This window comes from Lithobates pipiens, unplaced genomic scaffold (assembly GCF_037356315.1).
Source record: "Lithobates pipiens isolate NorthernLeopardFrog02 unplaced genomic scaffold, aLitPip1_a1.2 Scaffold_8, whole genome shotgun sequence".
Classification (NCBI taxonomy): Eukaryota; Metazoa; Chordata; class Amphibia; order Anura; family Ranidae; genus Lithobates; species Lithobates pipiens.
In genome coordinates, this window is record NW_027507903.1 from 274370904 (window position 1) to 274394976 (window position 24073).

General features: G+C 44.4%; 1 protein-coding gene across 1 annotated transcript in view; it reads right to left on the reverse strand.

The window, feature by feature from the left end:
* Positions 1 to 24073, reverse strand: part of LOC143962680 (dynein axonemal heavy chain 3-like) — a 2426925-nt gene that overhangs the window by 47852 nt on the left and 2355000 nt on the right. The window contains exon 74 of the mRNA XM_077472045.1: positions 16485 to 16583. Within this exon, the coding sequence (XP_077328171.1) occupies positions 16485 to 16583 (99 nt within the window). The remainder of the gene's footprint in view (positions 1 to 16484; positions 16584 to 24073) is intronic.

Here is a 24073-nt window from a genome sequence, read left to right on the forward strand (position 1 = left end):
TTCTTCTGTTGTTAAGGTGCAAGAACCGCAGTGCTCTTGTATGGAGCAGAGAGCCAGTACTAGTGCCACTCATCATTCTGGTGAACTGGCAAGCACCAGCGGCCAAGTACACCCTGGCTGTACATCCAGCACTGCAGTATCCCATGGAGGACGCCATTCTCAGCTAGTCTGATCAGCCCGCTTGAGAGGAACATCCAGCAGCGTGAACTACAACACACCTCCCGCAGCATAGCGGGATGGACACCTCTGTAAGAGCTATCGGTAATAATATTGAGACCCGGGAAGTCCTACTGTGATACCTTTATTATATACAGGGAGATTGAATTATCCATTCCTGGATCGGAACTTGGAGCTAAATTTTGACTAGGGGTGCGCATCTTCACTGGTCTCACAATTCGATTCGATTATGATTATCTGGTCAACGATTCAATTCCATTCTGCGCATCACGATTACCAACAAGCTCCCACTCCCGTTCGGGCCGCCTAGGCGGCCCTTCCTCCCTGCAATCTTCTGGGACATCAAAGGTCCCAGGACAGCGCAGGGAGGCATGCACACCCCGGTTGTGAAGCTGCAAGCTGTCACAGCCAGATGCCCACTAGGGATGAGCTTGGTGTTCGATTCGAACGTATGTTGGACTCGAACATCGGCTGTTCACACGTTTGGCTCATACCGAACGTTATGGGCCGTTCATGACAAATTTGTGTGGCGCTCACAGCCCACAATGCACTGCGCCATCATGCATTGCTGGCTCATGATTGGCCAAGCATGCACCGCGACCCCGCATGCTTGGTTAATCACAGCACCGGCAGCGAAGCAATTATAGCTCAGGGGGGTTTAGTACATGCCCCACACTATATAAGGCCGCCAGCGCGGCGGCCTTGTGTAGTGTGTTCCGGCGTGCAGGGAAAGAGCTAGATAGGCAGGAACTGTGTGTTCTTTTCTCAGGCATCTGCAGGAGTTAAGTGAGTGTTGTGTGCCTCCAGCACAGTATACACCTGTATCTACCCTTTATTGCTGGTGTTCTCTCATACAGGCATCTGCAGGAGTTAGTGGGTGTTGTGCAATTCCAGCACTGTATACACCTGTATCTACCCTTTATTGCTGGTGTTCTCTAATACAGGCATCTGCAGGAGTTAGTGGGTTTTGTGTGCCTACAGCACAGCATACACCTGTATCTACCCTTTATTGCTGGTGTTCTCTCATACAGGCATCTGCAGGAGGTAGTGGATGTTGTGTGCCTCCAGCACAGTATACACCTGTATCTACCCTTTATTGCTGGTGTTCTCTCATACAGGCATCTGCAGGAGTTAGTGGGTGTTGTGTGCCTCCAGCACAATATACACTACCCAATTGCTGGTTTTCCCATCTCCCTGCATGCCTTTACTATGTCCGGAAAGGCCAAAAAGGAGAGGCAGACAGTCACGAGCCAATAAAAGAGGGCAAGCAGGCTCTTGGTAGAGTGGATGACCAAGCCCTCTTCATCCTCCTCATCCTCTCTCACCCAGGCTCAGGGTACTAGCAAAGCAGCTGCCAACGTGTCCTCTTCCATCATCTCAATGTCATCAGTCACTCCTTCCCTAGACCCACCATGTCCTCCTGAGGAGTCCCCCAAACTGTTTGAGCACAGTGTTGGGTACATGTTCCAGGAGGATGCCCAACATTTTGAAGGCTCTGATGATGATACCCTGCTAGAGGAAGGTAGTAGCGTGAGCGTAGAGAGAGGGGATGCAGGACAGGCCAGTAGCTCAATTACATACTGTGCAAGCTCTGGCCAGTGATCCATCCTCTGGCCAGTGACCCAGTAAGCCAGAGGATTTTCAGTGGGAAAGGTGTCCAAGTCTGACCTTGCCCTTAGGTATTCCTGCACCATGTAAATCAGACGCTGGCGATGGTTGCTGGAACCGATCATACCTTGGGGCTGCGGACTAAAAAATTGTCTAAAAGCATCAGTCAGACGGCCACCTTCTCCACCGCTCCTTCTGACCGATGCTTCAGCAACACGTTGTCCAGGACCAGGAGTTTGTAAGCTCCCAGTCTCTGGGAACGCGTTGCACAGACCTTTCTGCAAGGCCTCCCGGAGATGTCTCATCCTCTGCTCCCTCTGCGATGGCAAGATAAGGTCGGCAACCTTACCCTTGTACCGTAGATCAAGGAGAGTGGCCAGCCAGTAATGGTCCCTCTCCTTGATCCGAAGAATACAAGGATCCTTCCGCAGGCTTTGCAGGATCAGGGAGGCCATGCAGCGTAGGTTAGCTGAGGCATTTGGTCCGGAGTCCTCTGGGTCACTAAGGACAACATGATCCGCAGCTACCTCCTCCCAGCCACGTACAAGTCCACGGGTTTCTTGGGACTGTAAATCATCCCTACAAGACTGCTGCTGCTGATGCTGAGTGCCAGCCTCCACCTCCATGCTGACACAATCATCCTCCTCCTCCTCTTCCTCCTCCTCATCCTCTTCCTGTGTGATGGGTGGCACAGCAGGAACACTGTCTGGATAAAGGGGGCCTTGAGAGGCAAGGAAGTCCTCCTCTTCCTGCCTCTGTTCTGCCTCAAGTGCCCTGTCCATTATTCCACGCAGCGTATGCTCCAAGAGGTGGACAAGAGGTACAGTGTCACTGATGCATGCACTGTCACGGCACTTGTGGCCTTCTCAAACAGTGACAGGACAGTGCATGCATCCCTGACCATGCCCCACTGGCGTGGTGAGAAAAAACCGAGCTCCCCTGACCCTGTCCTGGTGTCGTAGTCGCACAGGTACTCATTGATGGCCCTCTGCTGCATGTGCAACCGCTGACGCATGGCCAACGTTGAGTTCCACCTGGTGGGCATGTCACATATAAGGCGGTTCTTGGGCAGGTTCAACTCCTTTTGGAGCTCAGCCAGCCGAGCACAGGCATTAAATGATCAGCGGAAATGCACACAGACTTTCCTGGCCTGCTTCAGGACATCCTGTAAGCCCGGGTACCTGCCCAAGAACCGCTGCACCACCAGGTTAAGGACGTGAGCTACACAGGGCACATGGGTCAGTTGTCCCTGTCGGAGGGCGGAGAGGAGGTTGGTGCCATTGTCGCAAACCACCATTCCTGGCTTAAGCTGGCGTGGCGTCAACCACCTCTCGGCCTGCCCCTGCAGAGCTGACAAAACATCCGCCCCAGTGTGGCTCCTGTCAAACAAACCAGCGCAAGCACGGCATGGCATTGTTTTGCCTGCGTACTTGCGTAGCCCCTGGAACGCCTACGGAGCACCGCTGGTTCTGAGGACAGAGCACTGGAAGAGGCCATGGAAGAAGAAGAAGAGGAGAGGGTGGAGGAGAGAGGTGTGTCACAACCAATAGTAGCATTTTGGAGGCGTGGTGGCGGAACAACCTCCAACACTACTGCACCTTGTCCTGCATCCTTCCCAGCTGCCAGAAGAGTGACCCAATGGGCCGTGAAAGATAGGTAACGTCCCTGTCCATGCCTGCTGGACCATGAGTCAGCGGTAATATGCACCTTACCGCTGACCGCCCTGTCCAGCGAGGCAAGGACATTGCCTTCCACATGCCGGTAGAGAGCCGAAATCGCCTTCCATGGGAAAAAGTGGTGTTTGGGGACCTGCCACTGAGGAACCGCACATTGTACAAACTCACGGAAGGGGGCCGAGTCTACCAACTGAAAAGGCAGCAGTTGAAGTGCTAGCAATTTAGCCAAGCTAGCATTCAACCGCTGGGCATGTGGATGGCTGGGAGTGAACTTCTTTCGCCGGTCCAGCAGCTGGGGCAGGGACATTTGCCTGCTATAATCGGACGTGGGTGTACTGCTAGCAGAGTGCCCGGAAGCACTTGGCTGTGACACACCTAATTCTACACCTTAATTCCTTTCAGAGCAGGTTTCAAAGAGGACTGAAGGTCTAGTGGGGTTGGAGATGCCAGCTGATGAGGAGCAAGGAGAGGTCCGCTTTGTTCTTTGGTGTGGGTCTTTGAGGTACGCTTGCCAACGAGCTGCATGGCAGGTCAACATATGTCTGGTCAAGCATGTGGTGCCCAAGCGGCTGATGTTTTGGCCACGCGAGATACGCTTGAGACATATGTTGCAAATAGCAGCGGTGCGATCTGATGCACTCGTCTCAAAAAAGGCCCACACCAAAGAACTTTTAGAATAACGCGCAGAGGCAGCGCCCTGCACAGGCGGAGCTCTGCGGTGTGATTCAGTTGGTGTGCTGCCCCTAAGCTGGCCCCCGGAGGGCATCCTGCCTCGTTGGACATGTGCCTCCTCCTCCTCCTCGCCTCCTCTCTCCTACCAGGCACCGGCGTGGAGTCAGTGTCCTCATCATCCCCTCCCTCTTCATCGCTGTAGCAAACCTGCCAATATGCTGCAGCTTGTGGAACATGACTGCCAGATTGCTGTCCTTCTTGAGCATCCCCTCTCTCTGCATTCACGCTACTGCCTTCCTCTAGCTGAGTGTCATCATCAGAGGCTACAAAACACTGGGCATCCTCCTGGAGCATGTACCCAACACTGTGCTCAAAGAGTTCAGGAGACTCCTCAGGAGGACGTGGTGGGTCTAGGGAAGGAGTCACTGATGATGACATTGAGACGAGGGAAGACGATGCGTTGGCAGCTGCTTTGCTAGTACCCTGAGACTGGGTGAGAGAGGATGAGGAGGATGAAGAGGGCTTGGTCATCCACTCTACCAAGTCATTGGCATGTTGCGGTTCAACATGTCCAGCTGCCGAAAAGAAGGACAAGCGTGTCCCATGGCCACGTGCTGATGACAATGCACCGCGTCCATGACCAGCACTGTTGTCTCTAGACACAGAGCCTGCTTGCCCTCTTTTATCGGCTCGCACCTGTCTGCCTCTCCTTGCTGGCCTTCCAGACATGGTAATAGCCTGAAGGGAGTTGGGTAAAACAGCAGTTGGGTAGTGTATATTGTGCTGGAGGCACACAACACCCACTAACTCCTGCAGATGCCTTTATTATAGAACACCAGAGATAAAGGGGTATACTGTACTGGAGGCACACAACACCCACTAAGCCCTGCAGATGGCTCTATTAGAGAACAGCAATAAAGGGTAGATACAGGTGTATATTGTGCTGGAGGCACAAAACACCCACTAACTCCTGCAGATGCCTTTTTTATAGAACACCAGAGATAAAGGGGTATATACAGATGTATACTGTGCTGTGCTGGAGGCACACACAACTTCCAATAACTCCTGCAGATGGCAAGTGGGCTCAAATAGAGAAGAGCTATGTAGGTGGATATAGTGGTGTGTACTGGGTACAGAGCACGCAGACAGCACGCACAAGCTCCTAACACTACTGACTGCAAGCTCTATTATAAAAGATAGATCACTAGCTATATAGGTGAGGTGAATATAGCGGTGTATACTGCGGTCAGGGCAAGCAGACAACAACCACTACAGAAGAGCAAGATCGAAAATCGGCCGATAACGATCTGTGTTTACTGTGTTGAAGGTACACAGAACACCCACTAACTGCTTCAGACGCCAACACACTACACAAGGCCGCCGCGCTGGCGGCCTTATATAGTGTGGGGCGTGTACTACACAGCCTGAGCTATGATTGGCCACAGGCATCCTGCCTGTGGCCAATCATGGCTCTCCTCGCTGCTGGCGCTGTGATTGGCCAAGCATGCGGGTCACAGTGCATGCTTGGCCAATCATGAGCCAGCAATGCATGGCGATGACGCAGTGCATTGTGGGCCGTGAGCGCCACACGAATTTGGCGCGAACGGCCCATAATATTCGGAATTCGCCGAACGGGCGAACAGCCGATGTTCGAGTCGAACATATGTTCGACTCGAACACGAAGCTCATCCCTAGTCTTGGATCACCATCAGCTACCAAGCACCTGAAGCTGATGTAACCAAATAATTATTTTTGAAATGTCACATCCCTTCAAGACTGCCTATGCTGATGCTGAGTGACTGTCCTATTATGTTGACTGACTATCCTCTTCCTCCTCAATAATCCTTCTGATATCTTGAAAGAACATTTTTGGTTCTGGGTGATGCCACCAGCCCAATTTTTCAGCCCCTCTTTAACAGGGGTGTGGAATTAGAGTGCAATGCTTTGCAGCAGGGCTCATCCCTACACTCCAAATAGAGTATATGGGAGAGGTTGCAGTGTCGTGGCACCATCACCAGTGCCTAAGGCCCAATTTTTCAACCCCTGTTTAACAGGGGCATGCAATACAATTTTTGATGCAATGCTTTGCAGCAGTGCTCATTCCTGCACTCCAACTAGAGTATATGGGAGAGGTTGCAGTGTTGTGGCACCAGCACCAGTGCCTAAGGCCCAATATTTCAGCCCCTGTTTAACAGGGGCATGTAATACAATTTTTGATGCAATGCTTTGCAGCAGGGCTCATTCCTGCACTCCAACTAGAGTATATGGGAGAGGTTGCAGTGTCGTGGCACCATCACCAGTGCCTAAGGCCCAATTTTTCAACCCCTGTTTAACAGGGGCATGCAATACAATTTTTGATGCAATGCTTTGCAGCAGGGCTCATTCCTGCACTCCAACTAGAGTATATGGGAGAGGTTGCAGTGTTGTGGCACCAGCACCAGTGCCTAAGGCCCAATATTTCAGCCCCTGTTTAACAGGGGCATGTAATACAATTTTTGATGCAATGCTTTGCAGCAGGGCTCATTCCTGCACTCCAACTAGAGTATATGGGAGAGGTTGCAGTGTTGTGGCACCAGCACCAGTGCCTAAGGCCCAATTATTCAGCCCCTGTTTAACAGGGGCATGTAATTACAATTCTTGATATAATATTTCACAGCAGGGCCCGTTCCTGCGCCCACCGAGAGTAACCGTTCCAGCACCACCACCACCAAAGGCTCAATTTTTCTACCACTGTTCAACAATGGCATGTAATTACAATTCTTGATATAATCGTTCACAGCAGGGCGCTCCAGCAAGAGTCACGTTGAGGGCTTACAGTGTTGTGGCAACACCACCTTAGGCCCCCATTTCTGCAGAGCATATAGGGCAGGCCCCTACTTTCAAACATCCAACTTACAAACATCTCCTACTTGCAAACAGAAGGAGACAACAGGAAGTGAGATGAAAAAAGATGGACGGTCAAAAAAATTATACAGGGGTGATAACCCTTCCCTATGTTTTCCAAAAATCTTAAAAATTGATTTTTTGGCTGGAGCTACAGTTTAAAAATGTACCAGTTCAAAATTACAAATAGATTCTACTTAACACAACAAACCTACACAGTCCCTGTCTTGTTTGCACCGCTTGTATACTGCTGTTCTGAGTATATAGGGCCTAGGGGCCCCACGTCTTTCCTTTTTTTAATTTGGGTATGGGATTCCCCTTAATATCCGTACAAGACCCAAAGGGGCTGGTAATGGTCAGGGGGGCTACCCATGCCATTTTTCTCAATGATTTTCATCTGTATTGCCGGAACCAGATATTACATTAAAACCGCAAGCAGTTTTAAATGACTTTTTTTCCGTTAAATGTCATTTTGTGCAGGGACTGTTCTAAACACGGGAAACACATGCTACTTCACAGGCATACTATAGACACCCCCCAGGCACGATATTTAAATGAATATTTAACTTTTTTTCACTTTAATTGTCATTAAAATTAGTGCTTCCGAAAATATGGCCGTTTTTAAAAAAAATGTAGGCATTGACCCATGTCCTCTGGGGCAGGAGCCGGGTCCCCACTTTTTAGGACAATATCTCGCATATTAGCCATTAAAATTAGCACTTTTTATTTTGAACGTTCGAGTCCCATAGACGTCAATGGGGTTCAAAAGTTCTGGTCTGAACCGAACCGGGGGGGGGGGTGTTTGGCTCATCTCTAATGCCCACAGTAGTATTGCCAGCGCCATGGACAGGCAGGGGAGAGAATGGAGGTTTTGGGTGGCCATGTCGCTGGATTGTGGGACAGGTGAGTGTCTTTTTATTAAAAGTCAGAAAATACACTTTTTTGTAACTCTTTCTTTGAATTAAAAATAACCTCACTCCTTTAAAGCGGAGTTCCACCCAAAAGTGGAACTTCCGTTTAAGCACTCCTTGCCCCCTGACATGCCATATTGGGCATGTCATTTTTTTTTGGGGGGGGGGGGGTGTGTGTCCTCTTTTTAGTGGGACTTCCTGTCTCGGCCGTCTAGGTGACTCCTCTTCTCGCCCCAGGTGGCCCCTCCCTGCCAGTGGTCTTCTGGGACACAACACAGGTCCCAGAAGATTGGCTTGCCAATGGCAGAGTGCAGTATGTGCTCGGTCATGAAGCCGTAAGCTGTCATGGGCGGGTGTCACTGCCCACAGTATATATAACAGTGTTGAGGAGAGGAGGGGGAGAGGAGCGGGGCTCTGTGCATCCGCATTGCTGGACCATGGGACAGGTAAGTGTCTGTTTATTAAAAGTCAGCAGCTAAACTTTTTGTAGCTGCTGACTTTTAATAAACTAAAAAATGGGTGGAACTCCACTTTAGGATGTGCACTAATCTGGTGCACTACAGGGTACATGAATTCACACACACTCGCTGCTCGGAGGTCAGGAGGGATTAGAATCCACAACTGACAAACAGCCCTGTGAAGTTCCCTATACTATCTCTGTGCTGACATTTCTCTGGGCTCCCGCATTTGCACCTTCCAGCACACTAGGAGTTAACACAGTGGAATGTGCAAAGGGGGGGGGGGGGTCGGGGAAATGTCAGCACAGAGCACATGTAGGAGCCAGTGTATGCAGAGTACAAACACATTTGTACTCTACATACTGCTGTTAAAATACCTGTGTGCTAATAAATGCAGAGTTATATCCATTAAGTGGCCACCGCTGTATGGGCTTTTTAAAATATATGCAGCATATCTCATTTCGTGTATGTATAACTGTATATGCCGCTCATGTGACTGCCAGGTCTGGCCTGCCTCTCTCCTCTCAGTCTCACGTCTCTCGTCCTGACATCAGTGAGAATTCTCAGCCCCGCCCACCGACTGTAGCTATCAGATCAGAAGAGAGGTGGGCGGGGATGATGTCAGGAGAAACATGAGAGGAGAGAGGCAGGCCAGACGGGCAAGTCGGGATCATGTCACCAGACACCGATTTTTCAGGTCACATGCATCGATGCCGCATCGGGGACACCCGAATCGCGATGCATTGATGCAGCGATTAAATTCCACACCCCTACTTTTGACGTTAACCTTTTGTCGTCTGGAACGTGGTGGTATCGTATATATACTAATTGAGTTCTCCAACAATGACAATGATCTTTAATAATAATATAATAAGTTTTAGACAACACTTCATTTTCATTGACAGTTTTTAATTTTATAAGTGCATTCAATAAATGAACTTGTTCTAGCATATAATCTGCAACAGTTCTTTTATACTGGTCCCATTGAGTGCTGCAATTGTTACCTTTGTTCTGTTTTCCACCTTTTCCCAGTGGCTGGCAGCTGCACTGGGTTCCAGTTATTTCTTTTTTTATTTCTTTTTCTCTTTTTTTACAATTTACATGAACTTCTCCTCTGAAGACTGCTAGTTTTAGCGCTGAAGGACTTTTTAGTTTTTTTGTCAGAAGAGGCAGCAGAATGTATTTTGTGGTGTAATTTCACATATTCCCATGGCATTGTTTGAGCAATATATAATTTAGTTACAACTTTGTGAAAAAAAAAAAGGATTGGAATTTTCCCGAAACTTGTGGCAAATTATAAAATATTCCATGGACTCAACATGCCTCTCAGCAAATAGCTTGGGGTGTCTACTTTACAAAATGGGGTCATTTGGAGGGATTTTGTGCCATCTGAGCATTTTCATGGCCTCCCAAACTGTGATAGGGAGTGAGGAGTGAAATCAAGAATTTACGCCCTTAGAAAGCTTGAAGGCGATGATTGGTTTTTGGGGGCCTGTACGCAGCTAGACTACCAAAAAGTCCCACACATGTGGTATCCCTATACACAGGAGAAGCAGCAGAATGTATTTTGGGGTGTAATTTCACATATGCCCATAGCATGTTTGAGCAATATATCATTTATTGATTACTTTCTGAAAAAAAAAATATTGTCATTTCACAAAACTTGTGGCAAAACATAACATTTTCCATGGATTCAACATGCCTCTCAGCAAATAGCTTGATCTACTTTCCAAAATTGGGTCATTTGGTGAGGTTTTGTGCTATCTGGGCATTTCATGGCCTCTGAATCTGTTATAGGTAGTGAGGAGTGAAATAAAAAATGTACACCCTTAGAAATCCTGAAGGTGGTGATTGGTTTTTGGGGTCATGTATCCATAATTTTACATATGCCCATGGCATGTTTTTAGCAATATATCATTTCAGTGACAATTTTGTGTAAATATTTTTTTTGGTCATTTTTCAATCACTTGTGACAAAAAATTAATTATTCAATGTGCTCAACAAGCCTCTCAGCAAATTCCTTGGGGTGTTTACTTTTTTTTTTCATTTATATTGCAAAAAATAAACCGCAGAGCTGATCAAATACCACCAAAAGAAAGCTCTATTTGTGTGAAAAAAGGACGCAAATTTAGTTTGGGTACAGAATTGCATGACCATGCAATTACTAGTTAAAGCAGCGCAGTTTCAAATTGTAAAAACTGCTCTGGACAGGAAGGGGGTAAATCCTTTCCGGGGCTGAAGTGGTTAAAAGGTGTATAAAATGTACACAGCCTCAGTATATGGGTTTAAATACAAATAAGTTGATGTGTGTTTTCATCAAGTAGGCATTGTAATATTTACTGGGTATATATTTTATGTGATTGTATGTGGTAATCTTGCAGCTATTTCTTATAGAGATTGGGCAATTATTTCAGACAATATTCTTTCTAAAAATTATTATAGTAACAATTTCTTTTCAATTAAAAACAATTAACTTAACTTAACAATTAACTAACAAAAAATAATTAAATTGAACTCCTGACCCTTGATATTTCTTATGCCATCCCATTTTTTCAATATCTTCTATACCTGCCCATTTAGGCTATTGTTTGCTCTTTTTTGCTCCCTGACTCATGTCACATTTCTTCAAAAATGCCTAGATAGCAGCTGTTAAGGCTCTGTGTTAATATCTACTTTACTTATGAAATCTGATCTGCAATCTTTAAAGCAGAGTTCCAGTCACCTGTGAAGAAATACAAGCCAACAGCTTCAAAAACTGTAGCTGCTGACTTTTAAAAAATAGGCACTCATCTGTCCCGCGATCCAGGGATGTGCTCACCCCAGTCGGTCGCACTCGCTATCTTCATTCCATAGGGCCAGCATCTTCACTATGGGCAACTGGCTGTGGCTCCTTGCGGCTTCACAGCTGAGTGCCCACTGTGCATGCACGAGTAGCACTGCTCATCGTGACTGGTCAATGCAGTCTTCTGGGACCTGTTAGTGTCCCAGAAAACTGCAGGGGGTGGGAGGGAGGACAACTTCCATTTCCGGTCAACTAGGCAGTCAGAACAGAAGTGGGAGCGAGTACCTGTCAAAATCGGGTACCCATTCCTCTCCCCTGCTCTTCAAAAGTGCCAATTCTTCAAGAGCAGTGGGGGACGAGGTGGAGCTCTGGTTTAACTATATTCAGTCTGCCTGGATACACTGACACTACCCATATTTTCCAGATTGGCTAGATTTGTTTTTGTTTTTTTTATTAAAGGTGAAAACATATAGTGGTTGTAAACCCTTAGAGCCGGTTCACACAGCGGGCGATGCGAGGCGACACGACTCGCCTCGCCTCGCTCTCGCAAGTCGCCCCCGTTCTGTACAATGGAACCGTTCTGAGAGGAGCGACTCGAGTCGCTCCGACTCAGAAAAAAGGTTCCTGTACTACTTTTGGGCGACCTCGGGGCGACTTGCATTGACTTCTATACAGAAGTCATCTGCAAGTTGCCGCTGAGGTCGCGGCAGGTCGCGGCGAGGCAAGTCGGAGTCGCCTCGCCTCGCCTGCAGTGTGAACCGGCTCTTTTATATACCCAGTGAAGTGATTGGCCTCAGGTGATGCACAGAGATTAAACAAATACTCTTAAATAAGTTGTATCTGTCTATCTGAATCCTTTTCTTCCCTGCACCCATTCGAAGTGCTGAATTTTAAGACTTGTCTGAGAGTTCAGAAAAAAAGAGGGCTGAGAGCTGAATTTACATTCTGCAGAGATCAGTGAGGAGAGGTCTGACAGATGATTGGAGGGAAGGGACACACCCCCTTCACACAGCACACAGGAACAGAGCTGAGGCTGTCAATCAGCTGGAGGTCCCTCCCATGTCACCATTTTTCTCTTACTTTTAGGAAAACTTGTCATAAGTGATTAATGCTGATAACTTTCAGGACTGGGCTCAGCCCTTCCTTCTCAAAGCTGGCTGCTTAGCTGTTGGCTAAATGCCAGGTCATATCTCTCTACAGTGACTCACCTGTTGATGATATCCTGCTCGTCAGTCCTGCTTCTTAAGCTGTCCAGTCCAGATGATCTCTGCCTTCACCTTGGTCACATCTCTAGAGACACTCTCCTGTGTTCCAGTTAAAGACTTGCTTGGCTGACATTCCTTCTGGCTCCAGATTCTGCTTGCTGTTCTACTACACTCATCTCTGGCTTCCTAACGTTTTGGCTTGTCTGACTATTCGTTCCGGTTCCTGAACTCTGGCTATGTTTTGACTACATTTATTCTGTTTACCTTTTTTATTATTATTAAAAAAGTGTTATTTTAACTGTACTTCTGTCTCAGTCTGATTCATCGTTTTTGACAGTAGGCAAAGGTCACGAATTCAGAAGATTCAGTGAATCCACTTGTTGGTAATATTTTTTCCAGATTGGATGAGCAGGATCACTGCAGGGATCAGTTTGCCATGGCATTACAAATGCTCCTGAGTCGCATGGCTCACCTGGAATCTTCCACTGTGGCTCCTCTGGTACAACCTGTGTTGCAGACCGTCCCTGCTGCTGCTCTGTGTAGGCACCCACCTCGAGTATAACCACTATAAATGGTCTGGTCTGGTTCCGCTCCACTTCCCCATTGATTTGGGTGTGATCCAGTCCAATGTAGATGGTTTCTCAACCAGTTTGAGATATACTTTGAGATGCTGCCCCAGGCGTTTCCCACGGACAGAAGAAAAGTAGGTTTTGTGATATCTTTGCTTTCTGAGAGAGCCTTGGCCTGGGCAAACCCTCTATGGGAGATGCAAAAACCTGTTTTCTTGAGTTTGTGACTTCTTTTAAAAGGGTATTTGACTTCTGCTGCCAAGTGCCTCATGTCCATCAAACAGAGTACACGAACTGTCACAGATTAAGCCATTGAATGCTGTATTCTGACTGTTATTAAAGCACAGGAAGAATCAATGAACTACAAGTGCATTTGCCAGCGCCCTTGACGTTGACTGAGAACTACATGTTGTCTGCAGCGGCCTCCGTGTTGCTTAATTCCTGAATTGTGACAGTGTGTCAGGGGAGCAAATCCCCCATCCACTGTTATGGTAGGGAGAGGGGCGTGCAGGAAGGTGCTTTACTATAACATGTTATATGTTACACCCTAAATACACATGTAACACATAACATATTACATAGGTGAACTTATTCTTTTTTGCTATTGGATTTTTATTATTTTTGCCAATTTAATAAAAAAAAAAAGCCAACCATTTTGAGCACCCCTTGTAGTTATATTGTTTGTCACAGCTGTAACTGTTAAATGAAGTGGAAAAATAACATATCTACTGGCAGAATCAGCAAGTATAAAACTCAATTAAAAAAGGTTGAGTGTGAGAACTTTTGCAAGTGGAAAATGGCGGCACAATCCCCAAAAATTAATATTTAAAGAATACAGTATCCCCAAATCTCCCACCAGGGGAGACATGGGAATATGGGGCATTTTTAACGTGCTACACATAATAATAAGCAAAATAACAAAGTGCTTAAAAACGACACTTTTTTTTAGCCAATTTAATAAAAAAAAAAAGCCAACCATTTTGATCACCCCTTGTAGTTATATTGTTTGTCACAGCTGTAACTGTTAAATGAAGTGGAAAAATAACAGATCTACTGGCAGAATCAGCAAGTATAAAAACTCAATTAAAAAAGGTTGAGTGTGAGAACTTTTGCAAGTGGAAAATCAATAATCAATATTTAAAGAACACAGTATCCCCAAATCTCCCACCAGGGGAGACATGGGAATATGGGGCATTTTTAACGTGCTACACATAATAATAAGCAAAATAACAAAGTGCTTAAAAACAACACTTATTAATCCATAGGTAAAATTTGAAAATTCTATCTAAAACACTTGAGTAATGCTGCCAAGTTTGTTATACAACCAACGGAGCCAAAAACGGTAGTGGGATCTACGTGTTTTGCCTAGATTGGGTTTCTTCAGGATCCACTTGAAGTTCACACAATATATTAATTGATGAATAATACAAACAGTACATCCTTATTACATAGTGTACCTACAAAATGTTCATTACATATAGTTAATAGAAAATAGAAAATCAATCAGCTCAATAAATATGTCACATAACAGCAGCTGAACACTGAGGACCAAATTATCAAATCCTTGCAATCAAATGTATAAAAGCAGTGCAGCGTAAAACAACTAAAAACACAAAGATATACAGAAACATATAAGAAGAAAGTTCTTAAGAGCAACTACGAGTGTCCGTACAGGGTGATCCTATTAATAGGCAGGCACGGCGAGAGATATTCTTTCCAACCAAGTGATATCCTCCACCAATTGAAAATGCTAGCAGCTCACCTCAAAAGATGGATGCCTGAGTGCAAATATGGTCAAACAAGCAGCCCCTTATCTAAGGGTAAATGTAATGCTCCACTTTAACATCTGCAGCACTGGGAATATGCTTCTACACAGTGTAGATCTCATACATCCAAAGACGCCACAGAGTTCCAACGTGTGAACATGTAATAGTAATAATGGTACAAATAGTGCTCTCCGTATGGCAAAATAAATACTTATTTATTATAAATATATTGCACTTACATCAATCTGCACTGTTCTCCAGTGCTAAGGATTAACAGTGATATGGTAATCGGAATAGCCACGAGGATGAACGAAGGATGCGGGTGACATCACGTAGTCATGTGGTTCCATACGCTTTACATCGCAGGGGGCGGGACTTCATCAGTGGTGACGGAGTGATGTACACCACCCGCTATTTGTACTCTGCTAATATGCAGTCTATTGAAATCAGCACTAAGCCATAGCAACTCAGTAAACAAGTCGGCCGGGAATTCCGTCTCACCGATAAGCCGCTCTATAGCCAAGAAACAATGATGCCCTGCGTGACACCATAACAACAGTAAACAAATAGTACCCTCCCTGTTCTCAATACTGCCACTGGTGTCCGCAAAGGTCAGCTTATAAAGACTCAAAAGCCAGCAAACATACCGGCATTTACAAGTGGCTATTAAAATATAGCTCAATATTAAAAAATACACTCATAAAATGTATTATAAAGGGACAACTAGCCTCATTACATATAGTTAACAAAAATAGAAGAGCCAAATATACATCACTTTTTCGTTTGTCTCCCCAGTTCGTCTATTCTCTTTGCCATCTCCAGAGTGATTCATGCACATCCCTATTTTATCCCTTCCCTCTTCTCATTCCCTCCCTTCCCCCTTTTCCTCTCTCCACGTCTTCTCCTTTTGTTTATTTTGCTCTTTTATTTTTGTTGATTATAGATAATAAACATTTTGTAGGTACACTATGTAATAATGATGTACTGATGTATGTTTGTTATTATTCATCAGTTAATATATTGTGTGAACTTCAAGTGGCTCCTGAAGAAGCCCAATGTGGTAGCATTGCTCATGTTTTTAGATTGTATTTTCAAATTTTACCTATGGGCTAATAAATGTATTTAAGCACATTGTTATTTTGCTCATTATTATGAGCGGCATTTTAAAAAATCACCCATATTCCAGTATCTCCCCGAGTGGGAGATTTGGGGATACTCTGTGTTCTTTAAATTATGGAGAGAAAATTGCTGTGCAAATGCGATTTACTGACTACATCATGTATGTTGTTCTGTATTTTACCCATGATTCTGCTTAAAGTGTCTGCTCCCCTGTGATGTCATATCAATATTAAATGACGAGAACTGAATGAACAATGTTATTTCTGGGGTTACGGTATTACATTTTTTATACAAACTGACTGCCATCAAACTGTGGTCCTACAGATAATAAAATCTATGAGCAGCGTGTTGGCATGTGGAGGATGAAACATCGTTTTCTAGTTAACAAAATCCCCCAAAAATCTATATTTTGGCCACATTCCAAAGTAGACTTGATGTGCACCTCTATTTCTCTCTTTCTGTGGTACCCATGAGTGCTCTGGATGAATTGAGACCTTAACAATGCCCCTGTACATTGCAACAGTTAGATTTTAGAGAACACGCACAGAAACCTTTAAATATATCATATTAATGACTGAAAATCTGACAAGACACTGAAAATAATATTTCTCTATAACAATGTTTCATACACTTATTCCAAGAAACACATAATGGGTACCTTGACTTCCTCTACATTAAAATCCTCTGGTATTTTTGACAGAATGTCATCTATAAGTTCGTGGGCGACTTCAGATGTTGATTTTCCTCCTCCACTTGTCTAGACAGTAGACAGATGACATTACAAAGTTATATAAAGATAGCACTTTGTAATAGACTCAGTCAAAATAAAGTGGTTAAAAAATCAAATTTTTTACAGTGCCTCGATTCCAAGGATTTGACTTTGTACAGTTAAAAATAAAGTAAGAATTTTAAGGAACAGTTCTGTCGCCTCTATATACAATAAAAGAAATGGAACCCCCACTATCTAAAAGATACATTCCTCTATGGGTAGTGAAAAAGTATAACAGAAGCATAACTGTGCAATGAAAGCAAACAGGCAAGTCCATTTAGCTGGAGCGTATGCAACTGCATTGAAATTTGTTCTTTGCTGTAACTCAAAATAATGCTCTAAGAGCATCAATGTGTGATGTTATCATCTGCACATTCAATTTAGAGATAGCACTGATAGAGACAAAAGTTATTTAATTTTAGCAAGTTTTTAAAAGGTGACTTAAAAATGATGCATACATACATTGAGATGAATTCAGCATTCAGTCAAAGGCTATTACATTTTAACATTAAAAAGGAACATTTCTAGCTACAAGGCATTTTTTTTTTCATTTAATAACTGTGACAAGGGTCACCATTAGATGCTGCAGATGCACTGACAAGTCTGGAAGAACAGCGTTATCTAAGTCTTACAATATAGCATCTTGTAGTATGCTTTGTACTTGAGTAAAGGTTTGTGCCTCTTTTTGTCACCCTTTACCTCCCACTGTGATGAGCCACATTTGTAAAGCATGCTCCTTAATTTTATGCCACCCTACTTAAATATGGCACAGAAAGAGGCACTCATATTGTGGCAGTAACTAAATATGTTAGCGTCCAGGGATGGCAGGTAAGTTGCTTATGGTCACTATAGAGTAGAAACCGCATTTGTATCCTTATCCCTTTCTACACCTTTGCACCCACTCATTACAGGTCTTCAAAGTACAGGTTCATATTGTCTGGAGGTCTGCTATAGAAAATCCTCTAAAGGCTGAACATTTTTTGTACACTGACCACCGCAGACTGGGATCCGCTGTCAAAGCTATTTCGGTATTTACAAGTTACCCATTCACTCAAAGCTATATACAGTAATGCAAGCTCTGAATTAACAAGACAATTAGTTATCCAGTTATTTCTCTTTCCAGCATCCAGTTCCCAGTCTAGTCTCAAAATTGTCCTATCCTTATGAATCATTGGTTGTTTACGCATAGGTTTGAAACAACCATGGCTGTTTTGGAAATTTCACATGGAAGATCTGTTCCTCACGCTCAAATTTAACACATAAGAGCCATTTTACAAAACATTGCTTATGATTAGAAATAATTAATATTTAAGAATGCTACTCTTTTAGTACACATTTAGGAGCATCAGATTTTTTTTACTGAAGGAATAGAGCAATGGTTTCCAAACTGCTGCCTGGGTGCCAGATGCGTCCCTTTGTTTGCCTCTATTATCTGGCCCTTGGGACACTCCAACTGACACCAATGATAAAGGCACCATTCCTCCCACTGATACCATCAATGAGGCACTATTTCTCCTGCTAGCACCAATGATGGGGCACTATTCCTCCCACTCACACTGTCGATGGGGCACTATTCCTCCTACTGAGACCATTAATAGGGCTCTCTTCCTCCTATTTATACCAACCATAGGGCATTTTCTACTCACACTAACCACAGTCTGGCCCTTAAAGCCTGAAGGACAGTATATTGGTCTTTTGTTTAAAAAGTTTGGAGACCCCTGGAATAGAGTGTGTTCATGCAAAGTTCATTTTCATCTAGCTCAGTAAATGAGGTGAAGCAAAAGGAAATTCACTTGCAAAGAATACCTAGTCATGCTCAAAGAAAATTAAAGTAAATGTCAGCACTGTTTCACCTCATTCACTAATAGGGATGGGCTGGATGTTCGAGTCAAACGTAAGTTCGTCTCAAACATCGGTTGTTCATGTGTTCGCTGAACACACAAACAAACGGGGCGCTCAGCGGGAAGTTTGCCCACTGCCAAGCGCCATAATGCACTGCGATCTCACAGTGCATTGGTTGCTGCTGATTGGCCAAAGCATGCACCTGACCTGTATGCTTTGGCCAATCACAGAATGATGTATTGTGAGAGCCATGAGTGGCCAAAGGCAGTGGATGGTGCGGTGTTCAGTCAGTTTGGTGCATTCAGTGTAGTGTGAATAACACAGTGTAGTGTGAATAACACAGTGTAGTGTAATGTGAATAACACAGTGTTGTGAATAACATAATTTAGTGTAGTGTGAATAACAAACTGTTGTGTTGTGAATAGCACAGTGTAGCAGTGGTGGCCAGTGGAAAATATTTTGGGGGGCAGCAAACAGTATGCCACCTCCCCCAGGTCAGCTGGTAGCACTTACCCCATCACCCATCACCAGTGGCTTCCCCTGCTTGGCTGCGGCTTACCCTGCTCAGGGGCCTCCCGTTCTCCTGCTGTTCTCCTGGGGCCTCTCATTCTCTGGGTCATCACGGTGGCTTGCGTTTCCTCCCTCCTCTGGTGGCCAATCAAGAGTCTCTTCTCATCTAATTGGAAAACGGGTCTCACACCTGCTTCTGATTGGCTGGATTGAGGCTCAGCGGCCTCACGTTCTCCTGCTGTTCTCCTGTGGCCTCTCGTTCTCTGGATCATCACGGTGGCTTCCATTTCCTCCCTCCTCTGGTGGTCAATCAAGAGTCTCTTCTCATTTAATTGGAAAACGGGTCTCACACCTGCTTCTGATTGGCTGGATTGAGGATCAGTGTTTCAACAGCGAATATTCATTCGCTGTTGTAACATGCCTGGGTGGGATCGGAGCCCATCCTCTACGTCCTGAGCCCACTCGATTTTGAAGCCTATTCTGGCTCTAATCAGGTGCTTAAAAAAACACTGCCGCTGTAATTCATGCGCCCAGTTCCCCCAAAGGGGCCGGAAGCATTAATAGGGTGTGGTCGCGGCGGCCATTGATAGATTTATACTATGCATGAATCTATCCATTACCATATAGGGGGTGGAGTGGAGAGAGGGGGCGGTGCCCAGGTGCCCCTAATGGACAGGCCACCACTGCAGTGTAGTGTAGTGTGAATAACAGTGTAGTCGTGCCACTGAAGTGTTGGTGTGTACTTGTGTCACCACTGATCCCATTTTTTGTTTTATTAATTATTTTATTTTTTTGCAGCATCAGGTTCTGTTGCTGCACTATTAGTACTCCCCCTTTTGTGTCCCAGGTGTTATTCCTTCTGCGTCAGACAGCAGTGGTATACTTTTTATTTTTTGGGGGCATAATTGCTGTCCCCCCTTGTGCATAGCAGGTGTTCCTTTTTCTGTGTCAGCAGTGGTTCCCTGATTTTTTGGGGGCTTTTTGAATTTTTTCCTTTTCCAACAGCAGCAGCTAAAAAAAATTCTACATAATTGCTGTTCGTTCTTCTGAGTCCCGGGTGGTCTTCCTTCTGTGTCACCACAGTTTTTTTTTTGCCTTTTCTAATTTTTTTTTACATTTATTTTATTTTAGTTATTTTTTGCAGCAGCAGTAAAACAATTTCCACAATTGCTGCACCCTTATTTTTTTATTTAAAAAAAAAACTGTAACAGTTTATAGTGCACCCAGTACAGTAAAGTATTGCACCCAAGGACCATATTCCCAGCCCACACTCTATAATAAAAAGTTATAAAAATTCCCCCAAAAAAAAAAATAAACAATAATAAAACGGTTTATAGTGCACTAAGCACAACATTTTTGTACCCAAGCATCATATTTCCATTGCACACTCTATAATAAAAAGTTATTAACCCCCCCCCCCCAAAAAAAATCCCCCTGATTTCGGAAAGGCCAACAAGGAGAGGCAGAAGCTCACAGGCCACTAAAAGAGATCATGCAGTCTCTGTATCTACAGTGAAAAGTGGAGGATGCGGACATGGCGCATCCTTCTCAGGTGGGGCACGCTTGTCCTTTTTCTCCTGTGCTGGCTGTGTTATTGAGCCAGAACATGAAGAAGAGTTGGTGGAGTAGATAACTAAGCTGTCCTCATCCTCTTCATCCTCTGTCAACCAGACTCAAAATAGTTTGCCTTCCAGTGCAGCTTCCAGAGTGGCCAATTCCACTGGCTCCTTGTCTACAGCTACTCTTTCCATAGCCCCACTATCATGCACGGAGGAGCCACCTGAATTATTCGATCATAGTGTCAGTTACATGCTGCTGGAGGATGCGCAGCAATTTGAACGCTGCGATGTTGGTTCCCAGGTTGAGGAAGGAAGTAACGTGAGCCTAGAGAAGGGGGAGCCAATGACGGACAAGAAATTAGCAGTCATGTTCCCCCAGCTGCATTATACTGCCAAGTTTTCTCTAATGACGAGGAGGGAGGGGATGATGAGGTCACTGACTGTACTTGGATGTACTTGGATGCCTGAAAGATCAGAGGGGAAAAGTGAGGAGGAGGAGGCACAACTCCAATGAAGCAGGATGTCCTCCAGGGGCCAGCTTAAGGGCAGCCACCCTATTACATCACACCACAGAGCTACACAGGTGCAGGGTGCTGCTGATTCCCCACTGACTTCCAAAAGTTCATTAGTGTGGGCTTTTTCAACACGTGCAGCAGACCGCACTGTTACTGTTTGCAATCTCTGAAGTGGATCAAGTGTGGCCAGAACACCAATCACTTGGGCACTACATTCTTGACAAGACATAACCAGGTGGCCCCAGCCCTTGTCTTTATAAGAACTGTCAAAGCGCAGAGCGGGCGTACGATGGGTAGCCTCCCAGGAGGCAGAGCGTTTTTATTTTTTTCTGTTTTTTGGGTCCAACGGATGGTGGTATTGACGATGGATATATATCGAAGGGCACTATTCTTTCATACACTTTTTTTGGTGAATGGGTAGGGGTACGATGTACCCAATACCAATTCACTTGGGGGGGCCGGGTTAGCCGGGTTAAAGAGGGCTTCCAGATTCTGATAAGCCCCCTGACTGCAGACCCCAACAACCACATCCCAGGGTTTTCAGGAAGAGGTCCTTTTCCCCATCAACATGGGGACAATGTGTTTTGGGGTGTGGTGGGGGGGTTGCAGAGCAGTGCTCACTCGTCCCCCCCACTTTCCTGGCCTGCCAGGCTGCATGCTCAGATAAGGGTCTGATATAGATTTTGGGGGGCCTTAAGCCTTTTTTTCTTTTTTTTGGCGTGGGGCTCCCCTTAAAATCCATACCAGACATTAAGGGAGCCGGCAATACATTACAGCCACAAGCAAATTTAAATATAATATTTAATATTTAATACTGACAATATTTCCTTTAGAATTGTCAGTATTGCTGAAGCAGGCTCTATACATCGTACAGATATGCCACTTTACAGCATAATTAAAATCACTACTCCTTTAACCCTTTCGCTGCCAGGCCCTGTGCTCCATTTTTACACTCAGGTGGCCAGGCCATTTTTTCAATTTCTCCATTGCCTTTTTTATTTTCCCATACAGATTTCAGAGTTTATCAAAGACCCCCCCAACCATATATTTTCTGAAAGCACATGACTAGTAGAATACAAATAAGGTGCTACTGATTTTTAGGGCACAATGATATTTGCGCAAATGTTTATCAAAACAATATTTTCGTTAAAAATACACTAAAATCATTATTAGCAGATAAAAACACAGTACATTTTACAAAATGTCTACTAAATATAAAAGCTTAACCTGTATTGAGTTAATAAATAACAAACATTTGTAATTTTTAAATTACGCCTTTTTGGAAAATGGTGAAAACCGAACGTATGCAAAAATGTAAATAACCACATCTCTCTAAAAATCCGAAGGGTTTCATTGTTCCATTGTTTTCATTGTTTTCTGAAAGCATAGGACCATTAGAATAAAAAGAAGGTGCTACTGATTTTGAAGGCCCCACAATATTTGCGAAAATATTTATCAAACAATATATTTGAAAAAAAATCTCTAAAATCATTTTTGCCAGATATAAACTATACATTTTCCAAAATTCCTGCAAAATTCCTACTAAATATATAATCTTAAACTGTATTTAATTAATAAATAACAAATATCTGTAATTTTTAAATTGCACCTTTTGATAAATAGTGAAAATCAGTCGCACGAAAATTCTTAAAAAACTGGAGGTTTTGCTTTTTCACTTACAGCTTTTAGAATGTGTAAAATATCCCCCAAACCATATATTTTCTGAAAGCGCATGGCCAGTAGAATAAAAATAAGGTGCTACTGATTTTTAAGTCACTGTGACTTTTGCAAAAATGTTTATCAAAGCAACATTTTCGCTAAAAACACACTAAAATTATTAATAGTGGATTCAAATTTCTAGTAAATATAAAAGTTAAAACTGTATTGAGCTAATAAATAAAAAAAATATTTGTACATTTTAAATGGCACCTTTTTGTGAAATGGTGAAAAGTGAAGGTACGTAAAACTGTAAATAAAAACAATTTACTCTAAAAATCCAGAGGTTATCATTTTTCACTTACAGCTTTCAGCATTTGAAAATATCCCTCAAACTAGACATTTTCTAAAAGCACATGACCTGTAGAATAAAAAAAATGTTTTTTGGACCCCACAATAATTGCACAAATCTTCATTGTATCACTATTTTCACTAAAAATACACTAAAATAATTAATAGTGCACATAAACTCAACATAACTTACAAAATTCCTGCTAAATTACTACTAAAGCATCATTCGTATGTGGCATACTAAAGTGTACGCCTATGGTGGGATGCACAGGTGTTCCATGCATCCCCGTACAGGCAGTCCCATTTATGTCAATTGGGATGCAACCCCGAATGCAAACAGTGTGAGCTCAGGGACATGCATGTGGACCTACATGGATGTAAAATTAGGAGCAACGGCTCTGTTCATGTATGCCTGCGTGAACAAGGCCATAGGCCCCTTTCACGCAAGCAGACCGATCGGGTCTCCCTATTCCATTTTTCAGATGGGCCCAATCGGACCACCCATTGTTTCCTATGGAGAGGCTGATGTAAATGGACATGTGTCCATTTAAACCCGCCTGCATCCGATCCAGTCCAGTCCACTAAAAACAGATGGATGGGGATTCCACTCCCTATCTATCTAGCAGATTGGATCAGAGGGTATCCAATAGAAATGGACAGGCGGTCTGTTTCCACCCGTCCGCCCCATAGAGAATAGCGAGCTGTGTCCATGTCAGCTCTGCATCAGCAAAGCGGACACGGACCTGTAATCCGCCTGCTCAGCGGGGATCAGCAGACAGATCCCCCCTCTCAGCAGGCAGATCTGCTTGACAGAGTCCACTCCATGTGAAAGGGGTCTTACCAGGAGCGACTGGTCCATTAGGGGTGCTGGGGCACCTGAAGGGTGCCGGAAATATACGTTTGTATGAGTTTTTTTTAAGCTACAGAATTAGAGTCTGCGACTCTAGTTGACATGAAAAAGGTTGGACTCAGGGCTCAGAGCATTGCGCCCCAAACCCACCCGCTTTTGATAATAGCGAATTAATATTTGCTATTGTCTTCTGGC